The sequence below is a fragment of the Pyxicephalus adspersus genome, chromosome 5, assembly GCF_032062135.1.
Source record: "Pyxicephalus adspersus chromosome 5, UCB_Pads_2.0, whole genome shotgun sequence".
In the NCBI taxonomy this organism is placed as follows: domain Eukaryota; kingdom Metazoa; phylum Chordata; class Amphibia; order Anura; family Pyxicephalidae; genus Pyxicephalus; species Pyxicephalus adspersus.
Genome location: NC_092862.1, coordinates 127,130,479 through 127,154,071, shown reverse-complemented (window position 1 = coordinate 127,154,071; position 23,593 = coordinate 127,130,479). Strand labels below are relative to the sequence as shown.

General features: G+C 36.4%; 1 protein-coding gene across 1 annotated transcript in view; it reads right to left on the bottom strand.

Moving 5' to 3' along the window:
* The window catches only part of NRP1 (neuropilin 1), a 121,388-nt gene that overhangs the window by 13,678 nt on the left and 84,117 nt on the right, over positions 1-23,593 (bottom strand). The window contains 6 exon segments of the mRNA XM_072412653.1: positions 4,161-4,217; positions 7,029-7,133; positions 8,675-8,819; positions 9,624-9,958; positions 12,218-12,362; positions 13,116-13,271. Coding sequence (XP_072268754.1) covers positions 4,161-4,217; positions 7,029-7,133; positions 8,675-8,819; positions 9,624-9,958; positions 12,218-12,362; positions 13,116-13,271 — 943 coding nt within the window.

The window sequence follows — 23,593 nt, the reverse complement described above, 5'->3', positions numbered from 1 at the left end:
GAAAGAAGATCAAGAGTGTACAAACTGGACTTGGCTACGTTGGAGTGTTTGCAAACATTTTGTAAGGGTTTTTAATTGATAGCTGAAGACCAAGGGCACAGCTAAGTGCTCATATTGAACATATATGTAATGTGTAATGTGCTAATCAACCAGATAGCACATCCAGGTGCTGTGAACTCCAACGAAGTTAAACAATACCCAATGGTGACTAACATGCTACTTAATATTTTATTTAATATCCTATATTCTCCTATTTTGTTTTCAGTGTTATACTGAAGCAGTACAAAAATACTGCAACACATAAGTGGATCCCTTTTTCAGATCTCAAGATTCTTTTCTTATTTCCATTGGTTTCTAAACTGTGATAAGACCTTATTTTCTTTCTATAAAGCCATTCTACCACGTACCAAATTGTGTTGTGATAATGTTCATAATGCACAATCTTACTGGCCATTCAGGGAGTAATGTGGCCCATACCCTGACCCAATTATACTTATTACCAAACCCAGTGTAAGTTCAATGTTGATACTCTGACTTGTAACAATGCTTGAGACTACTCAGGCCTAACTACTGCATCAAGGGAGAACACCATATTCCAGTTGCAGTATATAGTTGGAAGTTGTGGGTATATTTGAGGGCAGGAGGGGCACACAGAATAGGTAAGTATAAGTGGGATGGGGAAGGCATTCAATAGACTTTTTGCCATAAATGATAATTTTTTTGCTGGGGCCTACTAAACAAGTATTTGGATAACTTTAATTTGAATTGCACATGTCTTTGTGGGCAACACTAACTGCTAGGATCCAAATAGGTAGGGAAATAAAGAATTCCACAATTATAATTATAATACTTATATCACTGTCTGAAAGATATTGGATACATCCAGTGTGAAGATTTTCCCGACCAAGACACTAATAATTCGGGGAAATATTTGAGCGCTGGTGGGGCTCATGCTGAGCATCCTCATTTCATATCACCACCTACGCCGGTATATATATATATATATATATATATATTTTTTTTTTTTATGATAAAGTCTCTTGCTTAGTGCTTTGTGATCAGTAAGACATCTGTTTTGTGAACGATGACAGCTGCATAGAAGAAAAGTATCTCGGAATGTCAATATAGCTATGGAACAGAAGAAGCTATGTCTGACTTGGTTAACAAGGATGATAGCTGACTCTGTGCGTCTTATCTTGAGGTTTTTACTGATAAAAAGCAGAAGATTTCAGATACACATAAAAAAACAACAGCTGCAGGCTAAAGTATGGAACCTTAAGAAGCTGTTAAGTTGAACATATGCTTAGTTATAATTTTCTCTTAAAATGAATGTTATACGCTGAATTGTGCTTTGCTATAGAATGTATGACTGCAGTGGAAGAGGCAATGTTTTAATCATTGCATACATTATGCGAGAGTGAAAACACATCATTGAAGTAGCTGTAATCATCCGGCCATTTTCGTCTGGCACGGTAAAGAGAAAGCAAGCTGCTGAATGACGTATGGAGCTGCAGTGGCTCAATTCCTCGATAGCCATTAAATTCAATTCTAGTGTATTTATGATGCATGAAACAATGCCATAACCTAAAAGAGTGAACTATTGAATCATACAAGCCAGATAATAAATGTATAATAAAGCTCTAGTGACATCAATAAAGGACACATTTGTGGCTGGGAAGTCACATTACATCATTGTAAGTCTAGATGTGGTTACAAGAAGGTGTACTTTTTTGGTTTGTACCATGTACAAAAAAGCTTCTCTGGGCTCTGTCAGGGCTCCTGGCACTGGGCAGGAATTCTGCAGTAAAGTAAAGTTATTTAATAAATGTTACTTGTCTGGCAACCTTTGGGAATGACTAAGGTAAAGACAGTAGCTGAAAATCCCAGTCTGGTTTTGGGAAAAGTGGGGACTAACCAGGTCTAGGTGCTACAATAATCTGCATTATTGGTTGGTGATTTCGTAATCCAACATGACGGATCACTAAACACCTTCACGGAAGACCTGCAATGACTAAGGTGAAGAGACGGTCAAAATGATCTTCACAGTCCCAGGCTATGGCCCAAACCGAAGACATGATGGACAGTAAAAGTGCAAAGAAACTGCCAAAGGTCAAAGATAACGCAAACAAGGAACACTAAGGGTATAAAGGTTGAAAGCTGAGTAAGAACACAGCAGAGATGCCGAGGTAGTCACACCATGGAGCAAACACAGCTGAATAGAGGACAAGGTAAACAGGGATGGAGTAAACTTCTGACCTGAACTAAAGACTCATACCCAATGTTACAGCACGAAAACAACCAAGACAGGAGCTTAAAACATTAATTAAATTCCAACATCAACAACATCAAAGAAAAATTTTCATGAAGAGGCATGCAATACCATACCATAAAAGGTTCACTTGCATAAGACTATTGATATCATTCATAAATAAAAATCCATATAAATATATATAAATAAATAAATACTATACTAAATATATAACTAGACATGGGAAGTGTCCATCACCATCTGGGACTTGGAATTTTATTGCAAGATGAACTAGAAAGTATCATTAGGTCGGGGGTCCATGTTCCAAAGGCACTGCCATGACTTGTCATTCCTTTACCTGTCCATCATCTACCAAGAACTGAAACATCAGACTTGGAGAATCTTGGAGTCCAAGGAATAGACTGACCCTTTTAGTTTAAGTTGATTCTACTAGATCTTTTTTACATCTGTGTACTTCTACAATGGTAATATGTAGTCCCCTTGGGTCAATGGCTTCAGCTCCCTTAAAGTAAACGTAGTGACCAAAGTTAAACAAATGTCCATACAACAAAAGAGTAATACTAAAATACAGGTGGTGTAAACACCGGCACCTAACATCTACATGGCATCTGTTTTGAGCCTTATTATTTTTCCAGCAAGTTGAACCATTGATCCTCACTCACATCTCTGTCTTTTTTATTTAATTAAGTTTGCAAATAAGAAAGCTATGGATGTAAATGTGTACTTGTGAATAGACTCGTTAAGGCGGCTTGATGTAAATTGTGTTCTGCTTAGTATTCACACAAACAAGGCACATTCCTTTGCTCACCATGGAGAATTTACATGCAGATAAAAGGACAAAATATATTTATGGAGCGAACAAGAACAGATGCTGAGGCATGGAGCTCCAGAAAAGCCATAGGTCTGCGGTACATTGTTCAGTTTCCATCATGGGGTGTTTAACTCCGACAATATGGCCATGTCACCATTAAAGGGAAAAACTAACCTACTTTTAATTAATGTCTGCTTTGCCTTAAAGGGTAATAAAACCCTAACAGTGAAATGTCCGTATTTGTTTCCTTTTGATCTGGTAAATATACAATTGAAAGAGATTTTTTATGTTCAAAACAAGCAAAAAAATTAAATTCCTGTTGGTCTGCTGATCCCTTCCTATTCTTTATGGTTATGCATCACTCTTATCCTTTACATCGTTTATACCTATGGTATGATGAATCAGACACAGCCGACCAAAAAGTCCGAACCAACTCTGCCTGTAAAGTTTGGGTAGTCCTAATGCCTGTGAAAAGTCATATAGAAGCTGACAGCTAACTATCCTCCAATGCTTTCGTTGATGGGTAATGAAGTTGTATTCATTCAACTTTATTACAACTCAAATAATGGCAAGCTTCAATTGATGTCACATGGGTATGACAGGTTCTCTTTTGAGGGAGACTCCATCTTCAACTTTTAGTTAGAATCTCTGGTCCTGATTTATTAAAGCTCTTCAAGGCTAGAAAGAGTTCACTTTCATCAGTGAAGCTGGGTGATCCAGCAAACCTGGACAGGATTTCTTAAGTCATTTGCTATTTGTTAGTAAATGTTTTCAATCCTGGACCAGATCTTTTCCAGGTTGGATCACCCATTATTATTATTATTATTATTATTATTATTAAACAGGATTTATATAGCGCCAACATATTACGCAGCGCTGTACATTAAATAGGGATGAAAGTGTATCCTCTCCTGTCTTGGAGAGCTTTAGTAAATCAGGCACTCTGTCTCTGTAGTCTCATTGGTGGCACATATGATATCATTAAGAAGGTAAGCCACCCTCATCACACTCTGAGTGTGTTTAATAGTGAATATGTTACTTGCAGACAGGCAATAACTAAATGTGAAAATGTAGATTTACCTGGTTCTGTGCTGTCTTCAGTGGTTGGTGCCTCTGTGCTCTGAATTGTTGTTCCAGCTAAAATACAAAAAATAAAAAGTTAACATAATTATATGCCGTACAAAAAAACTAAGTCTTAGATCGATATTATATTAATGTTTGTATGCAAGCTTATAAGCTGATCTTTTTACTTTACGGATATATTTTTATTGATTTTGTATGAAAGTACAAATAACAATCAGCCAAATAACACTCAAATCCTGAAGCACTGTTCCAGACAACAATAAAAGAGAAAGAAATACAAGAACATGTGCTAGTAAAACTGGTTGCAGGAAATGTGCCTTACAAATATAGAAATAACAGTTAGACATATATTGTGTTATCATGTTGATCCTATTAACAAGAATGAAATGGGAACATATTCTTTAGCCTTGCCAAGGTGTGTGTATGTGGGTTGGGGTCATCATTGAATAATAGCTCCTATGAAGAGGCCCAGATGGACCAAATTTTATATTTTGTTGGGTAACCTGTGGTAATGCAACAACTGTTAAAGTGGAAGAACAGTTGTAATTGACGCAAGCCGAATTTCATTGGAAGAGTGGGGGGTCATGACTTTTGTAACGACCCAGAAGAAAAAAAAACACATAGTGAGCCACTCCGAGGAGCCCCTATTCAACCACTTTATGTTTTGTAATGCCAACCTCAGCATTTAAAAGCTGCTTTGGCATGCATCTGGATGAGGTTGAATGCTGTTGGGGTACAGTTCTTCTTTCTGAGGTGGAAAGGAACTATGTTACTATCAACCACATCAGCATGCAAATGAATGCACAAACTGTTTCCCGTCCTTTCCTATTCAGTTAAATAGGATCAAATGGGAGCATGGTTGACCATGAAGTTGAATGTTGCAGTCAACTTCAAGTCTGAAATGGCCTTTAACTTAACTTTTAGTTAGCAGAGCATCATCTGCACACTTGTTAAATTCCTTTATAACCAAAACTGACTTGTACATATGATGGACATCTGCTTATAACTTTTCTTTGTAGGTAATTTGAAGACGATATCCTTATTTTGAATGATCCAGTTGTGTGACTGGTATACTTTAACATTGTGGATTACAGGTAAATCCCCAGGTATTAAAGAATTTATTCACAATCCCATAATAGCCAAAGATGTCATTCCCTCACTCCCCTTAACACACATCCCTGATCATATATAGAGTCTACATTGACTGTAATAGTCTTTGATGTAAAATCAAACTGGCATCAATTAAAATAAGATTCACACTTAAGGCGCTGGAAACAATTACCAAGCCTTGTGTCACTCATATGTTCTCTATTAATTTTATAACTTACACGGATTAAAATATCCCAAATGATCTGGGCCTGACTATCAAATTACCTATGAATGGCAGTTTCCTTAAGTTGTTGAAAATATTAACAGGTGTAATATATCCCGGAGCAATAGAAGCAATTATTGGATTATTGGTTTTACAACAGTTCTGGGAAACACTTCTGGGAAACCGGTCTATTCTACTCTGTTGTCCATCTTGGTTTAACATAATGAACTTTCAAGACAGCGAAGAAAAGAAGTTTTTAATGAGCCGGTAATTACTAAGTAGGAAAAAAAAAGTCCATTCTTCCAATGCCATGGTGATACTTAACTAGGAACATGTGGCTTAGCTTCACACTATTAAATAGCTCTTATTAAATTCTGGGGAGCTGTGTATATTTTCCATCAAGATTGTTCGCTTTAAAGATGTTGATTCCCTAACAATGAAAAAATAAAATGACTAAAGAATGAAATTCTAGACCATTATTTAGTGGAGCTCTGGAGCTCACCGGCTCCACAACAAACTTCATTTAATTTTACTGGAATACAAAGCTTGTTTTAATGAAATGCCTGGAGGAGGCCGATTATAACCATCCTGGGGTCCACAAATATAGTTTTTCTAGCGATCAACAAGTTAAGACTTGTAAAAGGCCAAGCAGGTGATGTGTTAACAAGGTGTAAACTTTTTATGGTTTGGAGCCAAGTAGGATAACGGGACAGATTAGTTACTTCTCAGTTTATAAGACTTTGAATCAACCCGTGGAGCACCAACTGCATGAAAAGCAACCGTAGCAGGCAAGAGGGAACACAGATTCTAAAACATTGTTACAAAAAAATATATCATAAACTTTAACCAAACCAGTGATTACCAAAATGTGTCTATAGTACTCCCTCTTACTCTATAAGCATTATTCTGTAGTCAACCAGTCCCAAAAGATACATTTTATGGGGTTCTCAATGCATGTGGATAGACAGGTTGTGCTGGCAATATCCATCAAGAGTACATAAATTGTCTCATTTGTTCAAATAAATTACTTTCCATCAACTTCTATTTAAAGAAAAATTATAAGAAGGGCAGAATATTGTACATTTGTGACATTTTTTGGGACTTCTGACAAATTACTGTGTGGAATATAGTTTGGACAGGTCCAAAAATGGCAGCAGATCTGACTGTGTGTACTATTGTGTGTGCAAAGGTATAAACTGGTGCCTAATATCATTTCGGTGGCACATTGTCAGCCCTAAAATGTCTCTGATTAACTTTTTATCTAAAAAACAATGAATTCATTATCAACAAATGTAAAAGAATTGGTTAGGAGCCACAAAGACACTTTTATGTTCTCTATATCCAATACCTAATAATTACACCATTTATAGTTATAAGTAAACTATAACTATGTGTAGTCACACTAATAAATAATTTCTGATTGGCAGCTCTAGTTTTTAGAGATATCAAACATATCAAAAGCTTTATAAGCTCCATTAGAGATCTATCAACTTCATCACCTCCTGGCATACATGCTATAATTTATGGAAGTTTAACATGGATCACAGGCTCACCTGCCGGTTTGTAGTCCTCGCTGGTTCCGCTGTGGCAGGGAATAAGTTCATCATCGCATTCATCATCACCTCCCATTTTTGGGGTGGAAGGAATGGAGGTCGGTGCTGTAAATAGTTGTATACAAAAATGAGATGGTGTGCTAGTCATATCACAATTTTCCCAGCAGTACCAGATTTTTCAAAATTGCCCAGTGACCTAAAGAGCGAACCTTCCTCTTAAAATGCTTGAAGTTATTTACAGTTAACATATTTTGTTGCAACATCAAAGTGTACCGAAAGCCAAATGTTTTAATTAGTTTTGGAAAGAGTATGGAATGGAATTTCATTCCTTTTTTTTCTTTTTCAGAAAGTTATAATATTTTTGTAAAGTTTCTTCCTTCAGAAATGACCTAGTACTTTTCTGGAATGTAATCAAGTTCTTTTTTCTCTATCTCCTCTAAGCTTGTGGGTTCCCAATAGAGATACCATTAAACAGCTCAGACTAGTTAATGTAATGCCAGATTCTTGTCTTCCCTTTGTAGTGATAAGGCGAGGAGATGCCCTCTAGCTTTGAATATATAATGGGCTTCAGATCTAATACAATTCTAATGCAGCTGATCCAAAAAGCACACACTGCGGTCATGGGAAAATATTCTGTGCTTAAATTGTAGTGATGTGCTCTTATCACTGTGTTATCATCCTACATGTTCCTTTTTTATTGCACAGTATGCAATTAAAAGTAAATTCTAATGGGAAACTATATTTAAGGGAAAAAGTATTTTGTGCTAGTTGGGAAGCTCACAAATAAATGTTGTAAATCATTTTTTTATTTATTGGTATAAAATAATTTGCACAAAGACTGCAAAACATGATAAGCTTTCCTAGTACAGCTTGTTTGCTTGTTGGCAGTGTAACTAACTAAATGGGACAATTGCATATTTGCCAGGAAAGAAACAAGGGTCATTTAGCAGCTATGTAACCAGATTTCTAAAGCTTTAACTGAATTTTTCAGTTTTTTGTGTTGTCCAACTTCCCTTTTATGCAACAGAAAAGGAAGCAAGGGGCTCATACAGTGGGCAGTGCCAAAACTTGTGAACCAGGTGCCCTGCATTCTTTCTTAAATTCAGGAGCTTAGAAGATTAAGATGCCATCAATAATAGGGGGTTATCAATTGGCCCAGCCAGCTAAAAAAGGGCAAGGCAAAAGAGTGGGCTCTGCCTACTATATATAAGTGCACAATGTTATTATTTGGCTGGAATACATCTTTAATAGTATTGGAGACTTTTCCTACATGTTGAGACATTGATTTATTAACCACTTAAATGCAGGACACAATACGGTCATTTTCTTGAACAGATGCTGAACCCCCAACAATATACATTAGCAATAATGACAGATGCAAATGGACATAATGGACCATCTACAGGATATGGAAGTCACAGCATTGTATAGGACATTAATATCCCCTCTATTAAGGACTGTAAATCCACAAAGATTGGCCATAGGATAGATTATCAATGAAGGAACACAAAAGCATTAGTGATAATGTAACTCAGCTCTCAGGACAATAAATATAAGTGACAGGCCTAATTCCTTGGCAAGCAGAAATAAGGAGGTATATACATATCTAATATGTATTAAATATAGACATTCGTGGGATTAGTTACCTTCAATTTCACAGCCCAGTAGTTCCAGTCGTAAACCAAGACCCGACACTGAAGCTCTTTCAGGGATTATGCGGACATAGCGGGTTGAGATCGGGGCAAACGTCCGTAACTCTGGGGTGTCATAATTTGTATTGCCTTCAAATGTCTAGAAATGGGAAAAAAGGTTTAAGTCAAAGTTCATGAAAAATGTCAACAAGGGACGAATTTATACTGTCACCCTGGATGATAAATTCACCTTGGTACATTGACACTGACCTGCTATCAAGTCATTATTAAAGTGGCTTTTCTTTTTATTTATTGGTATATTAAAGTGCACATAAACCAATATATATATATATATATATATATATATATATCATCAACTCTTTGACATAATTTGACATATAATACGATATCCGCACCTCCTACAACTCTACAACTCTACAATGTCGTAATTTTGCCTTCTCTATGACAGATTCACTTTAAAGCTTTCTAGCACTTACTATAAGTAAATGTCTTTTATTTGCAGCTTTCCATTGAAATTTCAAATATGCCAAACTCCATAACTCCGCAATCTGACAGAAGATTTATCCCTGAGAATGTATGAAATTCTCTTTTATTCAAAGATCTCTGAATATTTCACGATAATAATGCTGCACGTTTAAAGGACATCTTCTAGCAACATGAATATTTGATACAGATCAAAGCTTTACATGGGAACGTACTATGTATTTCACTTATAATTTAGTTATTAGTTTCAGCTTTTATCATCATCAGATACTAGATTTTTTTTCTTTGGTCAGTGTAACACAGAATGAATGTTCAGTAAGTGAAAACAGCTATTCTTTCCCTACTACCTCCATTCTTTTGCCAATTGGATTCCATAGAAAAAAATCTAACACTGGGTACAGACTTGATTATTGTTTATTTTACATTGGTTGGTTTTTATGTAGTCAACAGTCCTTCTCACCTTTGGTTTGTTTCTGCTGGAATCCATGATCATTTCCCATTCAGTGCCATTATTACTGTACCCGATCTTGAACTTTCTCATGAAAACCTTGTTCTCCCGATGTTTTCCACCCTGAATGATAATGCCACTAACGGTCTTTTCCTCTCCAAGGTCGATCTGTAGCCATTCTTTAGTGTAGGGGTGATTGTTAGAGGGTGGCAGAGCCCAGCCAGATCTGCTAGTCACCAAACGGGCAAACTCAGGGATCCAGTTCCGATCAAACTGGCTAGAAGCTGTGATTTGAGTATCAGGTATGAGTCCGGAAACCATTCCGAGCATTCCTGAACATGGATAATCTGCAAAAGGAAAGCAGAAAAATGGAATCTATGATGAAACATGACTTTTGTGCCTACTAAGTTGCCTATTTTAAACACTGATGTGTATTAATAGGGTATACTATATATACTATATATATATATATATAGGATATTGATATAGATATGAGACTATACCATACTGTAAAATACAACTGTATAAAGAAGTTAGGTAAAGGTTAAAGTTTCTATTGGTTTTTATATTGGGCCTGTCAATTACTTCTTGGCACCAGTCTCTCCACAGAACACAGAAAGCAAAAACAGTGAAGATCACATTGTAATACTCTATGTCCCCAATGTGACCTGTGCCAGACAGCATAGCCAGGTCTTTGACATGGACTTTTTCCACTGCAGTTTAGTTTGTATACACCCTTAGGCTGTTGGATAGATACTGAAGAGTCAGTTCAAACCCCCAATATGAAACTGGCACCACTATGCATGTAATAATGTTTTATCGGCTCAGGGCACTCTTCCTTCCTCTTTCACCCATATGTAGAGCTATGCTGCAGGTTCTCTTTAATAAACCTTCTCTACAGTAGTGTTATGTAAACATGTATGGGCTGGTGTCCTAGTACAACACTGGCTTTTGTTATGAGTCAGTGAGGGATTAGTTGTCATTTATCACAGAAGAAGATATGTTCTGAAGTTTATTATTTAGTAAGATTTATATTTAGTAAGTATATATCACGTTCTAATTCTTCTAGAAGCTTTTCCTGTAAATGTTCCTCGTGACACCATTTTATAAATGTCATTTACTATTCCTCCACCTACACACATTTGAACAAAAAAGTCTCTCTAAACATTTTCTTAGTGTCATATATATATGCCATACTAAATTAAGCTATACAGCTGTGCTCAGGTGTTTATTTCGGTCTAAATGGTAACCTGGGGACGGCAGGCGGTGGGAGTCAGGTGCAATCAGCTCCTAATTGCACACAAAGGGGCCTCAGGAACATCAGCAGTGCCATTTGCTTGGTGCTAAATTGGCTTGCAAACCCAAAACAATAATGTTGCATGTACTGTGTGTGAATATGTAATCGTAACAATTAATAACAAAGGTGCAGTCTCAACAGTATGGAAGCCGAACAAGAAAGTTTGCTTGCAAAGAATAAAACAGTTACGTTTACAATGTCGTTCCCGCTGAGAGCTGCACAATTACAAAGGGATCAGAAGAGGCAAAGGTCACGTATTGCGCTGACCTCCACTTTAAGTAGAACCAATGCTGCTTTGAGACAATGAAAAATGTTATATTCTAACCAGTCAGAGGCTGCATTTTTCTATCTGCCATATTTATTGTTGCATACATTATACACAAATAGGTTCGGAGATCTTCCTCTCTCCAAATTATGGAGATTTCCCCTCACTTTTTGCTCTGATAAGTTCTTACTAAAACAGGCCATGAAGGGTGCTTTTGTCATAATCACCCATGTTTCACCCATCATTAGCTATTGCTACAAATAGGGGCAATGGTGTATAGCATGTGGTAGCAGTTTATTAATTATTAATAACACATCAGACCTGATTTATTAAGACTAGAGAAGATAGAATATATTGAGTGACTGTGGTGATCCAGCAAACCTGAAATGGATCTGGTCTAGAAATAAAACATTGCCAACTAAAAACAAATGATGTTTCCGAAATCCATACATCTGCTGAATCACCCAGGTTTTCCCATGATAGTCTATCTTCTCCAGTCTTGGAGAGCTTTAAAAACCAGGTTGCAGATATAGTTAATTGCTAATATATGAAACTGCATTTGATTCAATTGATAGCTTTAAATTATAGGGATCGATATGATCACATTTGCAGGATTTGCACACAGCCTTACAGAGAACTCTTTAATAGAGATATAGATAGTAATAAAAATATTAGAACAGGAACAGATGCAATATTTGTTGAGTTTTTACTACTATAATTTCCAGATTAGAGGGTTTTTTCCCCACCTCCAGTCACAATCCTGAGACAAGAAGTAAGGGGAAATCTCCCTAACAGCATACATGCAACAATGAACACCTGACCAATGAGACTAAGAAAACTATTGTTTTTTCCTGCAGCAAACTGATGACATTATACTCCTCAGCCTAGGAATCATCACTTGCTTTAGGTTCGAGGATTGCTTATTATTATATAAAATGTATACTTTTATTTTAAACCATGCTTTTGGTATATCTTGTGCCTTTGGTTAGAGTTTATTGAAGCAGACTTGGAAAGTTACTGATGGATGCACTTTAATAACCTTACCTGTTATTTTACAGCCGTAGACTTCAAATCTTAAAGAGATTCCATTCTCCCAAGTCACAGGACGGAGTTTAATAAACCGTGTTAGGACAGGCTTGGGAAATGCTCTGTAGACAACATCAATTGGATTGGTGTTTCCTTGAAAAACCTGTATCAACAAAGAATGAACAATATACACTTAATATAAAAGGTATAGCTAACAATGTCTCAATATTTGTTCTTTTCTGAAATTTCAGTCATGCTTGTGTCCTAAACTTGAATATATTATGTATGGGAAACATATTAAGGATATTTAAACACTTGAATTTTTTAAAGTCAGTGGTTATTAAAATCATCAACCTCTAACAAAAAATGAACAATGGCTTAGAATTGACGGACCCTTTGTGTAGATTTAATTATTGGCATATACTTTTTGTTCTGCGTTGGAAATATTTACTGCTGTTTGAAATAAAACATCCTACTGGTGTTCCCCTAAGGGACATTCTATTTTTATTTTAGTCATTATGGTAAGTGAATAGTGACCTAAAATAACAATTAAACACAAATCATTTTTTATGTATTCCAACTGTGCTTTCCAAACATGCATATACTATGCTTGTTCTTGATGGACTTTTTTAAACTAGAATAGATCCTTTTTCATCTGTTTAGGGGCCTTTGTGCTTTTATAGTTCCTTTAACTTGCATTCTATATAAGAGTCCCCTAAGTCCTTTTAAATTGCACAGGCCCTTTTGGGAAAGCTTACTTCTGCAAGTGACTGTGAACATATTAAACAGAAATGGTACCGATGTTTAATAATGTGTTTCAAGGCATTTAATGTCACATATGATCTATATTTTGCATGCTTAACAGTTGCTAGACTTTTAAAATACAGCCAAAATAAAGTTAAATTTTGGTTCTTACTAGATGCTTATTTCCATCTTTAAGTGTAATCCAGTCTTCTCCATTAGAGCTAATATCGACTTTATAGGATTTCAAGAAATACTTCTTCTTGGTCTCCTTTGATACGGCTCCCTGGGTTCCAATGCCAGAAACAAAACGCAGAAGTCCAAGGTCTACCTGCATTTGTAGAACATAAAAAGATGGTTACAAGGAGCAGTTAATACACTATAAGGAAACTTTTGATTATACGCACAGAAAATGAAAATGAATGTGAGTAAAGGAAAACAAAATGTTACATAAGCATTTATAATGCAAAAAATAAAAGTTTGCAAAAAACAACTAAAGCAATTTCTCACTTATCATTGGGGTGAATATTTCTGATTGGTTGTACTATGCATGCTTCCTTTTCCCATTTATCTAAGCCTGTGCATTGTTGATTTCAGATGATTTACTTCTTTCCTACTGAGCTAGTTACTTAGCAGAAGAAGACAAATTGATTCCACTTCATGTTCACTTCATGAGTAAACACATCCTGCTCCCAGCAGTTCTATATTTAGCCCTCATTCATTTTATTTATTTGCACATTAATAAAATGCAATAACATCTTCCCTGGCAGATTACAAGGACCCACATCTTAATTAGCATCACCATTGTCTCCGATCCTCGTAACACGTTCATATGCTAATTCATATTATTGGATACTTTTGTATTTGGAGCCAAGGCTTTGCGTGCTATAGAACTGTAGATGTAAGCCGTCATTATTTTGATTAGGATAAAATGATTAGTTCTGCAGAAAGTTTTCACTGTACAGAGGATGCACCGTGACACTTAAACCTTTTCCTCTCAAGTGATTAAAAAGTGTTCTAAACCCATATTCCATCCTGTGCTCTAACCAAAATGAAGAGCTCTTTAGACTCTTGTGCACTCTCTGTGACGTCTCTTAAAGCTTTTCAGCAATTAAGATTGGATAGGTCTAGAACCACTGATTTGTACAGAATGATACAAAAAAATGTTGATTGTTTATTCCTGCTTATAAACTTTGCAAAAACATCCAACTTCCCATTAAGTGGTGCATCAGCTAATAAAGTTAGCAAGGTCAAATGCTTGTAATCAGGGGCAATCATTCAGTGTGTCCAATCTATAATGATGAAGAATCATCAGTGGGATCATTGTGCCGACACCAATGCCGAAACATCCGAGTGATGCTTTCCAACTTGTATGTATTAGTTGATAAAAGTTGAAAAGTAACAAAAACTTTAGCAAAAAACCCAATATGATGTTCATAATTAGTACTATTTTTAGATTGACATGTGAAAAACGTTTTATTTCCTTCAACATTACAAGAACATAAAATTTTAAAATCATGCCTACAAAAGCCTGTCTATCTCTCCCCTCTATCCTATAAATACCTAATCCAGGCTAGGCAATATAAAAATTACTATCAACTGTCCATGTTAGATACCCTACTAACCATCCATCCTCTTATCCTGATTACAAGAACATATCCAGTGGAATGTGACTAAATACTACTGGATATACAAAGACCTGGATAAATGAGAACCTTTACGAACATATGGATGACAATGACATTAAAGGGAACTGCTACCTGGCTAAGATTGAAACAGGGTGCCAAAAAAAGGTTGGCCGAATGTGCATCCTAAAGCACTAGATCTCTCTATTAAGATCTTGTGTCAATCACATTTGAATGAAATGAACTTTCGTCCACTGTAACAGCCAAAAAAACCTTCAACATCTAAGTGCAGTACATGAAAGCATTGCTCTTTTTAGATATGTAATGAAAATTTCAGCTTGTATGTCCAATTAAAAACACAAAAAAACAAGAGAAGCCTGTTAAACTAATATTGGAATTAAAATACCTGGCAAGGCTCCATAAGCTGCTTAAATCATTGAGAATATCTGTTTATGAAAAATGTGGCTTTGTGTGCCCTTGGCAAATTTTCAAGGTTCACATGGCAACCAAAAAATAATTATGCAGAAATTACGGATTTTCCAGTTAATATTGTTTTTAAATCCACCGACAATATCGGAAAATACAAGTCCCTTGTGAAGAGTCTTTTTAACTACTATAAATGACATGACATCTTCTCATTGGATCATCTTGGCATCAAACTGTGCAGTCATCTATGAACTCATTGTTTTAATTTTTAGTTATGTTTTATGGTCTCCAGACTTGTAAAATTGAAACGCATGCTAAACGGCGGTGGTGGGAAAACAATATTAGTTAACAAAACAAAAATAACCATCCGGTCATATTAAATGAAGCAGCTTTACATACTGTATATAAATCATATCGTTACTATTGATACATTGTTCCAATAAAAAGTATCAGAAGACAGTAATTATACTTTGCTCTCTGGGACCAATACAGCACAAGTGAAGACAAGGTCTCAGAGCTTATACAACAGAAAAAAGCCAGGCACTGATTAACTAGCTGATTATATTGTAATACAATGTACAAAGTATTTTACCCCCTGTGGGACCAATTCAGCTTGTAGGCATCTAATATACTTATTCTGCAACTTTCTATTTCTGTATATCCCATAAGGGTGGTCTGTCTGATGTCTATCCGTGCAAAAGAATCAGATGGGAGCAATTTTGGTTTAGAAGATATGTGTACATGCAACCAATGCAGAAACCTGATGTTTTTTGGGTCAGGAACTTTAGTCTTTGAACATAAAACATTTATCTCATTTCAATGACAAATTGACACCACTACGGCCATGATGAAGAGGGTTCTGATACCCTGAAATGCATTGGCATGCACTGTGGGATTTTTTTGGTTGTAATAAACACATCTGGATTCTCAAGCATCTGTGTAGACCAAGTCTTCTGCTATACCCTTTCAAAAATTACAGCTTGAAATCGCTGCTGAAAATGAACCCACTCAATGTTTTTTAATGTTTGCTTAGGGCTCATTCTCACTGCTACTACACACTGAGAAAAGTTGAGAAAATATTTTAAAGGTTCCTTATTTGACCTGGAATTGTCCCTTTGCTGTCAGATGTTTTATTAAGAAGAAGGGTCTTCTTCATAATACGATCAATGGCAAAATGTAGCACGTGCATTGATAAATCTCTATTTTCTTCCCTGACAAGGGAAACTGGCTGTTGGTTGAAGACTTTCAACTTTATTTAAAACAATTTTAATGAACGTTGCCTATGACTATCAAGGTTCTTGATACTGTATATCTTCAGGTGGTGCTGGAATGGTGGTCAATTGTGGAGCTATGGCGGATAACCAAACATTATTGTAGGACCAATAAAAACCATTGACCTAGTCGATAAAAATCTAGTATCTTTTTATTGCTTTGTAAATGACTTACCTAACACAGCCCAAGAACCAGACTTAGCAATGAAAAGCTACTTCACACAAAAAAGGTTCCAGTTCTGATAAGTCTTTTTTTCCAAGTTCTGTAGCTATAAATCTCAGTTCAGTGCCCTGGATTAAACACGTATCTACAACTCATTAAAATTCTAATTCATTTACAGCTTTAGTTTAATTACACTTCTCCAGCTCCACACTTCAGTTTCCAAGCACACGTGTCATGTATAGCAATTATTGTCTCATGGTAAAAACTACTAAAAAATTACAGAACCATAAGGATGATTTTCTTACTTGCATGATTTAGGATAAGTGACAATTGTTCATGGAACCCTGTGATCAGACATTGACGATATAACAAGCAAACCTTGCGGGGCAAGCTAAATGGACCGTGATTTCAGAAAAGTTCCAGAATAAAACAAAAACATTTATCCCGTATCTAAGGTTTTAATTACCTATGAATACATTATTTTCCCAGCTTTTGGAACTGGGAGGTGTCTGCACCCATGCCTGATATAATAATATTTAGTGCATGAAGCCCTATATATATATACATATATAATGGAAGATAGTATTAAAAAAAACAAAAAACAACATGTTAACTATGTTCAGTAACTTAATTTATTATGTTATGGGACATCTGAGAAAGTTAGAGTTAAGAATTGAGGTTGGAAGCCTAAACTGCACCTGAATCTGAATTTGTCCCCTTTTTTGCTTCCTGTAGAACAACAATGTTCATGGTATAAAGGCCCATAATGAACACAAATCAGGCCTTCTTCATTTGCTCAATGACTCTATCATATTCAATAGGAGAACAGATCAGAGTGGTGACTCCATTAGTGTGCTGATGCATCATTTCCATTCCGGCTCGGGTGAGTGGTGGTCAAACTGCAATGAAGTTTAATCATTTGTATTTTATTTGTAAGATCAGTGGCCTCGCTGTGCCATCTGGTCTGCACCACTGGCCCTTTTTTAGGGCAGGCAGGCATTTGTAGGGGATGAAAAGCAACCACATGGCCAGCAGCTTAATGTCGCTTCCAAGAACTGCACCATAACCAACTGCAACTGTGTGCAAATTGTGCAATTGCACAAAGTTGTTCCCCATTGCCTGTATGAGAGTGGTTGGGAGAATGGTTGGGAATGTGGTACAAAGCTGCATTTAACTGCAAGCTTAAAGTGGGCCTTAGTGTTTCAACAGTCTAGTTGAGTTTTAAGGGTGTTTGTTTAATCTAAATCCTAAAGTATATTCCAGGTTATTAAAAGCCTCAGAGAGTAAAACATTTTAACAAACAGCCTCACATTTCCATTGCCTTTATGACATATTTTTATGAGGAATGTTGCATTTTGGGTTCCTTCAATATGCTGCAATAACACCACATTTAATTGTAATTCACTAAATTGTACTTGAAATCCTATTCCCTAACTCCCAAATGCACCCCCTCCGTATTTCATACAGTGGATAGCATCTGATTTATATTAATGCTGGATTACATCCAGGCTGTATTTTTGCAGTTGTAAAATTTGTAATGGCTTTGATTAAGATGATTAATTGCACGTGCGTTTGAATTATTTTTCTGATCTCGTTGGGCTATTTTCAGGCAAGGAGCACCTTAGCTGACTCCAATATTCTGACTATGGAGCGAGCTTGATGAGTAACCCTTAATTACTGGCCAGTTGTCTAGCTTGAACAATTCATTACAGCTGGCCGGGGGGAAAAAAAAGAGTGGCAATAATTTCAGAAAGATTCCAGCCATTGTGTTCAATTAGAACCATAAAGTAAAATGCATCCATTAAAATATCAGGAAGTGGTTAGTAGTACAGACAGCCGCACTTCTAATACACAACCGCTTTTAACGAACCAGGCTATTAAATACGTAGCTAGATCAATGCTTTCAAAATGGCTTCGGGACTGACAACGTAAAGAAGGCCGAATGGAGCTGAATAAATCTTTAAGTGGCCACACTTTAATTTCACAAAATATTAGAACAATTTGCTAATTAGGATTTTAGAAATAATTGCAATTTTTGATCTCAAGTATAGTAACTGTAAAACATTTCCTGAAATATTCTGCTGCAAAATGATGTAAGGAAGTTTGGCTCAAATGGGGAACATCTGGTGCCACACTTAAAGTGGACAATGCTTTTATTTCAGGGTCCACCTACTAAATCCGCCCTAAACCATGCCAAAATGCTCATCATATCTGTATAAAAAAGGTAAAGCAATAAATATACTTACCTTATCATGCCTAGATTCATCACTGGAAAGATCATGAACCTTCCAGTGAAAAACTGAAATGCTGAGAATCACAAATCTCATTTTATGCAATACACAGGAGCACCTTTACACTAATTTTGGGCTCATTGTTCCCAAGGTCTGACTGGAAAAATTGTAGTATTGCTCTTGCTTAGGCAGCAGGGTGCAAGGTAAATATGTTTCTACAATATCTACTTTGGGGTAGCAAAGTCTACTATCATAAGTAAAGCTTGCATTGAAAAGTGGGGACTGATTTCATATTCTTAATCCACTGAAGGCTCTGATATAGGAAGAAAAGAACCACCTAATGCCAATAAAACATCAGCTAAACATTGCCTATACTGCAAGACATGTAAAAAAAGACAAGGGTTCAGTTTTCCTTTGAACATGTTCCTTTAGCACAGGTTTCAATCCAGTAGGGCTCAATTTGCCAGTTATGGAGGGCTTCAAGTACATACTCAGAAATCACTAAAAGACTACCTATTTTATTCAGTATATGTAGTACTCCAGAGGTTTGTCAAAAACTGCTGACAGGCTGCTGGAGATAGTCAGACAATAGTGAGTAGCAAAGGGTTGCATTTGGCTCTTGGGCCACCGGTTAGGTAACAAGGTCCAACTCTACCCTACTCTATTAAAAAATAAATTGGCTTTACATAATAGGTACATGTCAATCTGAACTCCAGGCCTATACTTTTTTGTTGATGTCCCCATAGCTCTTGCTTACCAATAGATTTCATTTTAATTGATTTACTTCTTCAAGGCTAATCTATTAGGAGCAGCTGTAATCACGGTGTGTGCTAGACTGATCACTAAACAAGGCTTTTAGACTTTGAAGTGTCCATACTTCACCTATGACCTTGCCATCGACTACCCAAAGCTTCATTAGCTGCATTGAGCAGGAAACCGCAGTGCAATGGATTAGGGACTGTGTAAATCAATTATCCCAAAGCAGATCAGCAGACTTAGTAGGTAAAGTAAAATCAATTTTCTATAGCTGATTTTTTCCTCTGAGATGGTTTGCTAAATTTCTGAACATTACCCACCTGCATCGGACAGAAAAGATTTGTTGTTAATTAAATAACTGACCGCATCAATATTTAAATCTCCATAGCATGGAGTGTTATATGTAGAGAAATAGACTGCGGTATACAGTAAGCTGTTTGCTTGATAAGGATCCGCAATTTGAAACATTGAATTCTGGTAAAGAAGTTTCAATCCCTATCAAGTTTCATTGCTCTTACCGATTACAGAGGTTTAACCTCTCTTTCTGTTCCCCTGTCACAAGCTTAGGGAGTTTATTGACACAATATTCAATAATGGACCTTTTTTTTAATAATGAGATTCTCTATTACATGGGCAATTTGCATAAAGGTGTGACAGAAGGTCACCAAGATAGAAATGGAGGTAACAGAAGCATCCATAAAAATCAGAGGATCTAACCCCTCACAACCTCAGTTTTCTGAACTGAAAAAAAAATACAAAATTGGCTTAAGTAGTATTCTGGAGCAAATCTTTTGAATGACATTGTTCCTAGAAAAGGTATATTGTCCAGGTTTTTGTTCTGAATTAAAATGGATTGGGTTGTTGGCTATGTAAATTAGTTAAACTGTTTATGTAAGACTTACAGAAATCCACATTGCAATCAAACCTAACATATTTACTTGTGCACCTGCCTCTTGACATTTCCAAGGTGCTTCCAAACAGGTCTGTAACAGCAAAAGGAGGTTCTAGCCAGACCCCCATCCAGATAATGTTGGCTTCCTAGTCCCAACGAGCCCTTCTGCAGCTGCACAGTCTACACAAATGATATGATCACATCTGTCTGGAATAAGTATACATATTAAATTCCTGATCTGGATTTTTGTATTGGGACAGTAACTCTGAAAGCCAGAGAGAGCCAGACAACTAGGAGTGATGGAAGCCTACATACAATACTTTCAGGACAATTAGGAAATGCTAATTCCCAAGCCATGTTATGTAAAGCTTCAGTGTCTTCTGCATAGCATTAGGAATCAGCTGGCCATTATAATTTGTTGGCTTGCGCTGGTCTTTATATAAATACCAGCAGCAATATGTAAAGGAGAAGATGTTAAAAACTATCTAAATTTAGCTACTTCCCAAATGACTCAAGAGACAATGGAAGAATGTTATTAATGAAAAACAGAAGTGCAACATGCAACATACTTCATTCCATCTTCTGCAAAAATAAAGTTTAGGAAACTTTGATTTAGTTTAATAAAGTGTTCTGGCAACGTTCTATGCCAGAAAGACAAGCAGACAAAGGAGAATTTCTATTTGCATGCAGAAAGGTGAATCACTTCAAATATCACACTGCACATTTATAGAAGCCTGATATGTTCATGTCTGGTGCTACTACTACATACACAGAATGGTCACACCACATTAATGCTGATTTTTGCCTTTGGGATCCAAAGCTACTTGATCGGAGATATAAAGAACAGCTAAAACTTGTCAGGTTTTTCTTTTTTACATTCACATGCAATGCAAATACAAAAAAATAAGGGCTATACGGCTTTTTTCATGGATGGAGGAGTCATGTAAATAATGTTTTTCATAAAGCCAATTGCATAAAAATGGCACCAATAGGGTCAGCTCTTTGTTACTCTTATTCCACTGAAGCCATGTATTTGCTCTGATGATGGCCTATAAGTGTAAGCTATATGAAATGACATGGGTCGGTAATATTAGTTATATATTATTGAATTAATGAGTAATTAGTTATATATATTATTTAATTCTTTAGAACATTAGTCTTGGAAGCATGGCTGGTCCTGGAATATATTCAGGCACTAAAGTGGGGTTAGTGATATAGGCATGATATGTAAATAGATTTTGTTTTGAAATATCCTGCTGTTATTTACACAGATTTATTGGTAGGCTAATGGTTTCTATTTTTTGATCATACTATAAACTATCTTGTTCACTATGTACCCTAAAAGAAGTCTTTTAATGCCTGACAAGGTAGTTTTGCAATAATTAGTTTGAAGTATGAACTTGATGTCTTTATAGTCACAATTCTGTGCCAAACAAAGTAAATCCGCTGCAGGGAGTTACTTCATCCTGACCCAGCCAATGGCCATGGCCAAAGACTCCAAGGCCAAAGGAAGAAGACTGTATGAACAGCAACAGACGGAAGCATGGACATTACTGGAGGGTCCTTTTATCAGAGAAGCCTGAAGATACTTAATGCACATTATGTCAAAAACCTCCCAGGAGTCAAAATTTGTGCTTTTAGTCTGGCTGTTTATTTCTTGTTTAAGATGCATCAGCTGTATGAGTAAAACATACATGGCACATTGCTGTTCAACAACTACATGATGACAAGATGTGGTTGGTTGCTGACAATTTTGGGATAAGGTTTAAAATATAGTACCCTCTAACAATGAACCAGATTCCCATTGCTGAGCACCCAAGAGACAGACACAAAAAAACAAACAACTTTCCAGAAGTTACTGATGCAACCATCACATATGGGAGTTGCATCATTATACATATTCTGTACATAATATTTTTACTAACAGCATCTCAGGCTGGATGTGCCGTAAACAGACAACGCTAATTGGTTGAGCTGATCCTCGCCAAAGCCAATCAGAAATATTCTGCACGGGTATGATTAATCTAAGTCCTGGGAATAAGGTGCTGTATAGAACATATCAATACTCCCTGAGGTAATATTTGTATCACCCAGCTCATTAAATGTAACTAGTAACCTTGTTTTTATAACATTGTAGCTATTTGTTTGCTGAAACATTTCCAAGCCGTGCAGATTGTTGTGAAAAAAGGATCCATGTACGCATTTTACTAGTGATTTATTCTATTTTTTATTTGTTTATTCTAGTTTGAACTATAATAAAGCTTTCATTACAAAGGGGTATATTTGTAAATGTTGCACTTGCAATGGACATCTATAGGTCAAATTGTACAGGCTAGGTGGTGATGATAACAGTAACCTTCAAAGTCGCACACAGACAATTGCAAATCTCTATACGACTGGATATCAATCATTCCTACACCATTTTATTTTCTATAAGTAAGTAAAATTAATATGTTTGTCACTGTGTGTGCATTTACCCATAGGCCATGTCAGACACAACCCTGCAATAGATCTATGCACTAAAGCAGGCTAAGCAGATGATTTATGATAACATTTGCCTTGTCAACTGCCTGACCCCATGCTAGGAGAACATAGGTATTAGCATGAGGTCAATGCAACCGTCAGACCTCAGGTAACCTTCGAACCCTGGCACTCCAAACCAAGTGTAAGGCTACGTGCAATAATTATCTTTGTAAAACGAACGATTAACAACCGATCAACAATTATTCATGATTACTTTGAACGATCCTATTATGCACGGTTCTGTACATGCTGAAATGATACGACCTTTCAAGTATAATCCACCAATAAACTACACACACTAGGTACGATCATTTGAATGATGCAGGAAGTGATGTGTACAGGAAAAAGTGTACAGCAGAACAATCCACGAACACTGAACTACTGTACACACATTAGATAGCGAATGATCGTCGCCCAATCAGATCTGCCGGGGCGGTTGTTCGTTTCCAGCGACAATCCTCGTTTGACGTCGTCGATGACCAGTCATTGTGCACTTTTTTTGTTAACGATTATCGGCTGATCAGTCAGTAATCGTTTGTTTACAACAATAATTATTCCATGGGTGTACGTAGCCTAAGGCTGTAAAGGTAAGTGAAGCTAAAAAAGGTGCAGATGTAAAAATATAAAGTATGCCTATACAGTTATCATTACTGTAGATTAGGTATTCTGATCTTGCATCGGCTTAACTGCCAATAATTTGTACATTCATAGTATGTTCTGAACTTTCAAAGTCAATGTATGTTAACTGGATGATAGTTGAAGTGAT